This window comes from Mycteria americana, chromosome 1 (assembly GCF_035582795.1).
Source record: "Mycteria americana isolate JAX WOST 10 ecotype Jacksonville Zoo and Gardens chromosome 1, USCA_MyAme_1.0, whole genome shotgun sequence".
Taxonomy (NCBI): domain Eukaryota; kingdom Metazoa; phylum Chordata; class Aves; order Ciconiiformes; family Ciconiidae; genus Mycteria; species Mycteria americana.
In genome coordinates this window covers 39456651-39466849 of record NC_134365.1, presented here as the reverse complement: position 1 = coordinate 39466849, position 10199 = coordinate 39456651, and the positions used below count along the sequence as shown (strand labels likewise).

Here is a 10199-nt window from a genome sequence, read left to right as displayed (position 1 = left end):
ACAGGGATATTTGTTTTCTAATCCCCACACCTTAAAAATGATATTTATGTCTGCTTTTGTTGAACTGTGCCCAAATCCTCTCTTTAATATAATAAGTCTTACACAGAATTCATCTGCCAGCCAAACCAATTTATGAAGCTGAAACAAAAAAGAATAAAAAGTTATACAAAAACATGGTGCACCTGGACGCTTGATTCCCACCTCCCCCCCCTATTTTTGTTTACAAGTAGAAAGAGTGAATAAAAGAAAAAAAAAATCATGGTCACAAAATTTTGACATTTTAATCCTAAACATTACAGGGCAAATGGATCTTGGAACCTATTTCCATACACCATGCGTCAACTTTTTAATTCCCAAATGTGGCCAAATCCACTAAAACAAGAGTGGTTAACAAACTCTGGATTATGGAAATACATTTCTGGAATAAATGCTAGAAAAGCAACAATGGGAAAAGCCAACTGTCTCCATAAAGGTAAATAAAGTGGAACAATGTGTAGATTAGATACTTCTGTTTCTTACTCATAACCTGTCAATTCAGTGCATCATATGGTTCAACATAATGGTCCCCATTTTGGACAAACATCTAACTAGTGTCCATTGATTCCAAGTTAGTGGATGATGAATCTTTTTGGATACTTTCAAAGATGGCTGCCAGCTCAGGGTTAGAGCTTATCTGTGACTGAAATTCACTCATTAATGGACTCTTCTCTGCTTCTGGAATGGTTAGAAGCGCTGCTACTGCCCTCATAGCAGATCGTTTCAGTTCATCTTGCTTTTCAAACTCCTGTTTCACTGAGTTTGCCTTTACCTAGTGAAAAAAAAAATGAAAATATGTTTGAAACTTTTGCTTAAACCTCCCTCTACACCCGCCTTAAAAAAAAAAAAAATGTATCTTACAAAGACCTATTTCCTTCCATACTACCATTTTGCACAGCTCTCAAAACGGCCTAAGCTCTTAAAAAAAAAAAACAAACAAGCAAAAACACCCCTCCAAACATCTACTTTTTAGCAGACTTTTTATCAGCAGTTTACAAATAAGACTGAAACTTGAATACTTCAAGGTAAGCAGAAAAAGGTTGTAAGCTGCCAAGTCAATTACCAAATCAAAACAATTATAGCAGCCAACCTCTCCCTAGTAAAGTCAGTAAACAACATTAAAATTATATTATCACAACACTTCCAGTTTCCAGAGAATAGAAATTTTTAAAAAGCTGACCTTTATTACAATAAATGCTTAACCTTCTGTAATAATTCTCAAAGATGTTTCAGTGATACAAACATAAGTTATTATTAAAAGCAGTCAAATTTCTTGATGTGAAATATAGCAGATTACAGTAATGGAAAAGCAAGGTAAATCAGACATTAAGTGACTGTCAGAGCATGCAGGTGGATCAAGACAAGAGCAGGAATGGAAGAAGACTAACTGTGCCAAGACACAAGAATCTTGTAATATAAATGAAGAAGGGAAAAACAAAACAAAACCACCCCAACAAAAATAGGACCACTTTACACTGCCTCCATCCTTAGTCACCAAATGCTTGTCTGCAACAACATAATCATTACAAGTCAGAAAAACTCTCAGTATTCCAGTTTCACTATTTATCATGAAATGAGACTTACAGGTTGCCCAAGTGGCAGCTAGATTTTGAAGGAACAAAAGAAATGGCATCAAAGAAATAGAGGATTTTTAAAAGAAGCTAATAAGTCTACTCTTCCATTTGTAATTTAAAGACATTTAATACATATATAAGGGCCCACATATTTATATTGCCCTATTGCAGTTTATGAACTATGACTCAGGAAATGCAGCAGCAATACAGCTAGATTCTCAGAAGTATTCTTCCTACACGAGTTCATTTATACTTCCATAAGACAACACAAAATAATTAACTTAGGTTTTAAATATAAAACAATACCTTAGTTGTACATGTAGCACGCAAAGGTTCAACGAGCCTATCCAACCTCTGCAGCACTGCGCTTGGACAAAGGGTAGACAATCTCACCAACATTAAAAAGGTTAGCATCTAGGTTGAGAGAAACCAATTCAACAATCAGTTACGCTCAGCACATATACAGAGATATATTTCCTACAATGCTGTGTAACCTTTTTAACAGCAACACTTCAATGAAAATAGCAAATATAGTGAAGTGCTTAAGCATATGAAGCAATATTTTTACCATTTCAGTCTACTCGCTATTTAAAATATTTTTACTAAGTCCCTGCTTACACAGAGAAAAATGACAGCTAACCTTAATATCATAGTGATCCTTCAGGCCATCTTCAACATGGTTTAAGAATTCAAATATATCTAGTCTATCCAAACAGCTATCCAAAAGAGTATACATGCACTCAAAAGCTGCTTTCCTTATGTCCAACCCATCATCAACTGTATGCTTAAATGGTCCCATTTCCACCTGTCAGCAAATAAAAAACAAAGTTAAGAAGTAATATATTTAGAAAAACAAAGAATCTACTTACATTTAGCACTGTTTTTCTTAGTTAACATACCTCTCTGATTAATTCCTTTCTGACTTTTGTTTCATTGTAAAGATGAGGAAGCACAGTATCTAAGAGGTCCCTTATTAATGATGGTTTATTGTGTGCAGCTGAGTTAAATGTCACTAGGGCTACTCTCCTGACATTGAGATCCGGGTCCTCCAATGTTTTCAGAAAATCACCTGCAATCATGTACAGAAGTAAGTCAACCTATGAGGATCTTTTTCATTTGCTACTTTAAAAATACCTTTGCTTAGTTTCAACCTTTCAAAAGGACATATTTAGTGCAGGACTTATTTTGATGTAACACAGACCAATACCTGCTATTTTAGCATGATTACACAAATAAATCTAATTATAATCATACCAAGAGTATTATATAACTGAGATATATAGCATTTCAGATAATGAAACAGAAGTAAAAAACCACCACCAAAATAAATGGCTATCACTTAATGATATTTCAACTTTTTTTTTAAATGTATAGCATGTAAATTAATGAAAATTATATTTAAAACAATCTTTGCTTTTCTCCATTAAAGTCTCTCAGAATATGCATTAGAAAACTAATTTAAATTCTGCAGTTCAAGAATTAGATAACACCTCTTATGGAAACTATAAATATATTGATTTTTAACCCCTAAATTGGCTTATATTGAGAATTCCTAAATTACCAGAAGATAAGCCCACTCAGTATATATTAACGTAGCAACACCTCTTTCATCCCATCCCACCCCACCACACTCTCTAGGCATTTTCAATTTAGAATGTCTATAGTTCTACAACACAGCCTTGTTAAAATAAATGCCTGCAGGAATAATCATATTTTTCCCCAATGTTTGTAAGTTTTACTAGCAACTTCCAAGAGGAGTGAAATTTTTATAAGGAGAAAAATAAAAGGATGTAAACATCAAAGTGACTTCTACACGGAAAAAAAAAACCCTGGGTAACAAAACTAAAGATGACTGAGATTTTTAAAGTACTAGATACCAATAGATTTTTGACTGGATAATCAATAAGTATTTCCAGAAACCAAACAGGCAAGGCAGCTTCAGTGGGAGGGACAGCAGGAGGAAAAACCTACAAGCATAGTCAATTCTTTAACATATTATTAAAAAATTTTAAGCTTAGTGATGAAAATAACATATAGGAACTGACACCACTTCCCCATAAATAAAAACTTTGCTCTCTACAAAACTGTATGTTTTCAAAGATTAATCTTTTTTCCCCCATTAGTTTTAGCAGTATACACAATTTTTACAGATCTTTAAACCTGTAATCAAGCCACTATAAAACATTCACCATAGCATATTAAACAAATCTACAATACTCTGTCATACAAATGAAGAAAGATCAAAAACCGACAGCATTGCAAAGCTCTTCATCATACTGATGTTATACTGAAAGCTCCAATTACCTTATCCCTGTAAAAATATACACACTTCCAACAACATTCAGATCACAAAGCATTATAGAATCCTAAGGACCCAAATTTACAATTTGCCACCTGGTAATATTCAGAATTCACATGTGCATATATATTTTAAATGACTGAACGTCAAGTATTTCCAAGACCACCCTTCTGGTAAAGACAGTACCTTAATACATCAAACTGATATAATTTGGCAAGAGCATGAGAAAGGAAACCAGCTTTTGGGTACCGTCTTCCTAAAAGCCCTACCTCCTTGTATTCTTTGCCCATCGCAGCTTCAATACATACCATTTTTATCACACAAATTTTACTGCTCAGAATTCAAAGAAGTTAGAATTAATAGAAATAGTTGGCTAATATGGAAATATTTTATAAGTGTTCCAACAGTTACCATTAGCAGCTAATTCTGGTACCTGCAAAATATTTTTTTCTGAAAACACAACAAACAATTTTAAGTGCAATTCTATTGCTTGAAAATGTAGAAGCTGTTACTAAAGTAAAGAACTTACCTATGCAGTTCTTCAAGAGTGGGTCTATGGGTTGTGGATGATCAGAAATAGTGAACTTGACAGCAGTAACCACTGAACTTCGAGCATATGAGGACCCTAATATGAAACAAATGTGTAAATATGTAACAATAGAACAGTACAACTACAGAATTTGTCATGTTCAATTCCATTCTTTTTAATCCTATGATACTCTTAAGAACACTAAAGAAGAAATGTTACTTATTACTAGCAACGCAATGTTTTCTCCATAGATGTTCTTGTGTTCCATTTTAAACAGAGGAAGAGAAACCATAACATTTGTGATAAACATTTAACATTATCTGCTACAGAAAATTCAAGTAATGAGCCTATTAGGACAGATTTTTTTAATTCACCACATAGGCCTACAAACCACTCTCCTCTTTAAAGCAGAAGCACACAAAGAAAACACAATATTCTTGATATGAAACTGATTAATGAATTATGCATAATGATCCTTCCTAATGCTTAAAAATTTCAAAATTCTTATCTGAAAATTAGGAATACTGTAATTTAAACCAAAGTGTCAACATGTTGCAACTGGTTTGTCAAGTAGTGCTGTCCCGTTGTTGCCCATGCTCCTTCCCCTTGAAGTTTATAACTCTTAGTTAAACATAACATCATTAATTGAAATACCACAGTCTGAAAGCAGACCATAAAATTAATTCATGTATGACTAATTTCTTCTAGTAAAAATGGAACCATCTAAGCTTCACATTGTTGGGGCGGGAGGAAAGCAAAACTTGAAGAGTATCACAAAATTTAAGCAAATAATTTGCAAAACTAGATCAATTTATTAATAGATAGTGTAAGACCATTTGCTACAATATGTAGATGAGTTACTACTACTCACCTGATGCCAAGTATCCCTTGAGTCGTGGAAGTAGAGTCTCTGGGTCTATTAACGTAAGCTTGCCCAAGCATTCAGCAACAACATTCCTTGTACCCTCTTCTGCACATTCGCAGTGTTTCAGGAGTAAGGCCCAGATGTTCTCAACATATGGTTTGAGACCAATCACTGATGCAGAGCTAATTATTTCTTTCAAGGAATGAAGAAGAAGGTATTGCCTCTTAGGTTGACTGGTTATTTCTTGTAAGACAAATGGCAGATACTCAGGAAGATTGCCAACACTAATACTGCCTAATGCATAAGATGCTGCTGATTTGACTTCTTCACTAGGAGAAGAGAATGCTTCTAGTATTACAGACTTCAGCTCAATTTGTCCACTTAAGTCAATGTGATGCCCAACTTCCCCAAGAGAAAGCAAAGCCAAAAGCCGAATGGAATCCGTAGACCTTGAGTTCTTGACATCTTGAATGAACTGACCTACAACAGCTGGTCCTTCCTTAGGGCAGGCTCGAGTAAGGGCAGCAACACATTTGGCAATGGAATAGTAAGACTGCTTGTGAGTAAGTGCTGTGCTCTGTGAGTACACTGGACCCGTTAACATGCGGAGTAAATCCATATAGCCTAAATTATTTGTACCAGTCACAACCAAAGCTTGGAAAAATTCTAGCATAGCACTGAGTGCTCCACCCTGAAGTAGAGGCGATCTCACCAGCCCAATAAGTTCATTGAGAATGGAGCCACTAATCTTTGACAGGGAGGAAGGATATACTTTAGCCAGCGTTGTCAGAAAACTGATGGCCATCTGCGATACATGCATATCGCTTTCACTAATCAGAGGTGGAAGCTCATCCAGGACAGCATCAATCATGGCAGCTGTCAAGCTGTCACTGTAATTCTTAATTAAAATATCTAGAGCAGAAAGAGTGCCCAGTTTCAAGGCTCGCTGGTTCTTTCTCAAAAAAGAAGCAAGAATAGGAACACCTTCTCCAAGGATTGGTCTCAAATCTATCTTCAAAGGAGAACCAGCAATCAATGTCATGGCCTTCACTGTAGTTAATCGAGTGATCTCATTCTTCAGTCTCTCTAGGAAGATCTGAAGTGTACTAGGCAGGTCTGTGCCTAGGCTGTCACCAAGGCTACAAATTATTTGACCCATGCAAGATATTGCCCTTTCTTTTACCTCCTGATCAATGTCAGCAGCCTTTAATCTCTTAATTGTACAAGTAAACAAATCTTTGATGTAAGGAGTAGCATCAAAGGAAGAAGGCTGGTCTAAAGGACGAATGACTTTCACAAGTTGTTGGGTAACCAAAAGCGCCTCTGATGTTATCTTGTAAAATGGGTCTCCAACACAAGCTACAACTGGAGGTACCAATGCTTGAACATGAGGATGAAAGACTTGGGGAGAATGATTGCAGAGGATCACATACAAACAGGACAAAGCATCTATCTTCAGATTAGAAGAACTTGATTTGTCATTCAGTGAAAAAATTATTCCTGGGAGAAAAAGAAAAATGTATTTTTAGGTTAGGTATTTATATTCTATTAGAACACTTCAAAATTTCTGAAGGAAGGCAGCTATACTCAAGCTATGTTTTCCTGCTCCCAGCCTTTCTTGAATGCTTCCAAGCTCCCTTCACCATTTTATTCAATCAAATAGTTTTCAAACTTCTTCTACACAGAGGGCATGGGCCATTTGATGTTTGTGATTTATTTTCTTAATTATAATGGGATTCTGAACCTTTAACTTTTCCAAACTTACTTTTCCTTGTTACTTCAAAATTCAACATTTTAGGTCCCAAAAGCTAAAATATGGACAATATTTCGCTCTGTTGAGATGAGAAAGAAGGCAATTTGATCTTGCAATTAAGAAGCAAATTAACTTTTTTTTTTTTTAGATATAGTAGAAAAAAAATCTCAATCTAAGAGCCAACCCTTGTTTTCAAGATTAGTGGAAATGTGTCACTAAAATATTTATATGGATCCACACAGTAGCTAATTATTTTGCCAATTTCTTTAAATAGAAGCAGCACTTCAAAGCTTTTGCAAAAAGCAGTCAAGACTTAATGATTTCAAAACTTCACACCCAATTTACTAATAAATCTTTACGTTAATAATATGTTTCTCATACCTGGTACAAGTACAGGAACATGTTGTGTTAGGGCTCCAGGTAATACATTTACTAGCTCAGTCAGCATGTTAAAGCAACACTGACGAGTCTTCACACTTTTCTCCTTCATCTGTTTGTGCAAGGCTTTAACTATGTTGGGGACCTGTAATCATTGCACATCTGTTAATTGATTCAATAGCTGACATTTCTTTCATCTTTGATCACTAGGGGGATATAAAAAAAGGTGTGTGTCCTACCCCTCCATTTCTGACCTCTCTACAGAACTAGAAAAGTTATAAACACTGGGAAATGAAGATTCAAAAGAATTGCTATCCAAAAAACAGTAATTTAACTTTAAAAGGTGAGATGAAGCAAAACAAAACTAGATTTGCATTACTAAAACTGTAGAGAGCAACAATTCAAAAGTCACCCAAATAATTAAGTTAGAAGAAGTTTTTCAGCACTATCCTTTTTATTCTGCAAATAAAATACATTGTAGCAAATCAAGTTTTATCTTGATCATTAGAGCTTACATCTAATGCACAAAATAATTATTTTGCTTTGGTAATTTGGCTAAACTCATAGGACATGCAACTTTTACAGGTGACGGTAAACAACTGAAGTCAGATAAGCACATTTGCATGAGTTGGTAATTTCAGTTTCCAAGACTGCTGCACTTTTCTGGGCCAGTTTACCCAGCTTGCTCTCTATGTTAGTACTACAGTAATAAACTGTAAACCTGTGTATGAAGAAAGTATGATACGGCATATTTTAAGAACTATCCTTATGAACAAGGCACAACTTCAGCATGTCTTCTCAAAGGTAACAAAAATCTTGACAAATAACCTGACTCTGAAGCATTGTCAAAGGTGTCTCTCCTTGTTCCATTGCATCAGGATCGCAAAGCCAACTTTGCACAGGCCGAGTTTGTTTTAAAAGAGAAAGATATGCATGAAAAACATCTGCTTTAACATTCTCTTCACGTTCTTTGAATCTGGCTATTAAAGCAGGAGATACAGTTTTGTAGAATTCTGGAAGCATTTCATGTCGTGTGCTAACCACAGCATCCAGACATTTAGCAGCTGCACGCCTCACTTTCCAGCTCATGTCATCATCATCACTATATTCATCATCGCTCCCTTGAAAAAATAAATTATGCATATGTTCAAGTCTAGACAACCAAAGCATCAAGTTTTATTTTAAACAATTAATAAGAACACACTTGAGTTCTTTGTATAAGGCACACCAAAGAAATAGGTTCAGAAGTATGTTAAAACACATACATAAAAAGCCTTCTAAACTGCCTAAATCGTAAGGCTAATTATATTCTCTGTGAATTTTTTCACAATAGTCTTACACATGTATTAATTTAAACTGCAAACAGGACAAGGTGGTTCCCATCACATTTACAGTCTGACTACTGATTTAAACCATATTCCTCTTTATTCATGACACAAGCGACAATGCAATTACTAGCTGATCAAGATTTAACAAATTATTCTGTTTGTTTCTTTGTAGGAATAAATCAAACCATACTCTGCCCCCAAAAATGATAACAAAAATATACAATAAGCAATACAAATTGACTTTTCAAGCGCTAAAGCAACAACTATGCAGCTCATTCATTCTTAAAGTAATGAGAATGCTATGCTCTGGGTTCAGATTATTTGTGTGTTCAAGTTTTTATAAAGCTTACGTATGGCAAGGTATTGCCACCATATTAACAATATGTTATGCCTTTCAGTCTATACCAGTTTTTATCCTATAGAAAAACACTGAGTATTTCGCAATTTTCAATCTATTCTGATTTTATGCATTAGGTAACAACATAGTATAGTGGAAATTAGTAAGAAGCCTTTCCCATGCTGAATATGTATTTTCAATTCATTAACTGATGCTCTTCTCACTTTAGTTATCCTACATGCTTCTGCCTTTTTCCACCTTTCAAGTATTTTAAAATATTTGTCTTGTACTTTATATTCACCCTTGGAATTATTTAGCCCCAGCAACAGCATCCTATACTTTTATTCCAAGAAGTGAGTTCATAAGGTATGTTTAAAAACAGTACAAAAATTGAATACAAAAGTATACAAGTAATTCAAATGCTGGCACTTAGTAGCAATACCACCCATATCAATTTTCTCAGATGAGTGCAGGTTCACAAGCTCTTCCTCTCCCCCAAACCAAAAAGAGAAAATACCTTGATCATCATCATCACCACCATCAGCATCCATAGCATTTTCATCTTCATCTTCATCATCATAATTGTAATTAGGATCATAGGTAAGATATTTAAGACAAATGTTTATAATAGTAGATACATGAGGATAAACTTCTTTAGGACATCTGTGTAATACAAAAATACAATCAATGTCAAATTACTTTGAAGAATTAAAATATTTCTAAAAGACTTCATGCCACATACTGTACTTTGGAGACATTAGCCAAACCAAGTACCATCAATGCATCCATTTGAATTACAGAAATTCAGAAAGGCAGGTCAGAAAGGGCAATGCTACTATGTAACTGGATCTGCTAGACTGGAAGGTTGCGGAGGACCAAGATATGCATTTGGATATCAATTTTTTGTCACCATTGTTGGATGACAAATATTATTAGAACACTTCCACCCTCTCCTGTTTACGTAACTAGCAACGCACAGTAAAAAGTTTCTGAAGTACAGACATAACATACTGCTTATCAGTTAAGCTACAAGACAGTTATAGGAACAGTTCCAGCTCAAAGCCTGCGAAAATATTTTGTACCAAGGAGACTGTCTCTTG

The 10199-nt window shown here is 35.0% G+C and overlaps 1 protein-coding gene across 1 annotated transcript in view; it reads right to left on the bottom strand.

The window, feature by feature from the left end:
• Positions 1-256: 256 nt before the first annotated feature.
• The window catches only part of CAND1 (cullin associated and neddylation dissociated 1), a 32645-nt gene continuing 22702 nt past the window's right edge, over positions 257-10199 (bottom strand). The window contains exons 7-15 of the mRNA XM_075495145.1: positions 9617-9762; positions 8263-8555; positions 7438-7579; positions 5310-6803; positions 4439-4534; positions 2510-2679; positions 2251-2415; positions 1917-2024; positions 257-808 (exon numbers count right to left, since the gene is read on the bottom strand). Coding sequence (XP_075351260.1) covers positions 584-808; positions 1917-2024; positions 2251-2415; positions 2510-2679; positions 4439-4534; positions 5310-6803; positions 7438-7579; positions 8263-8555; positions 9617-9762 — 2839 coding nt within the window. The 3' untranslated portion in view covers positions 257-583. The remainder of the gene's footprint in view (positions 809-1916; positions 2025-2250; positions 2416-2509; positions 2680-4438; positions 4535-5309; positions 6804-7437; positions 7580-8262; positions 8556-9616; positions 9763-10199) is intronic.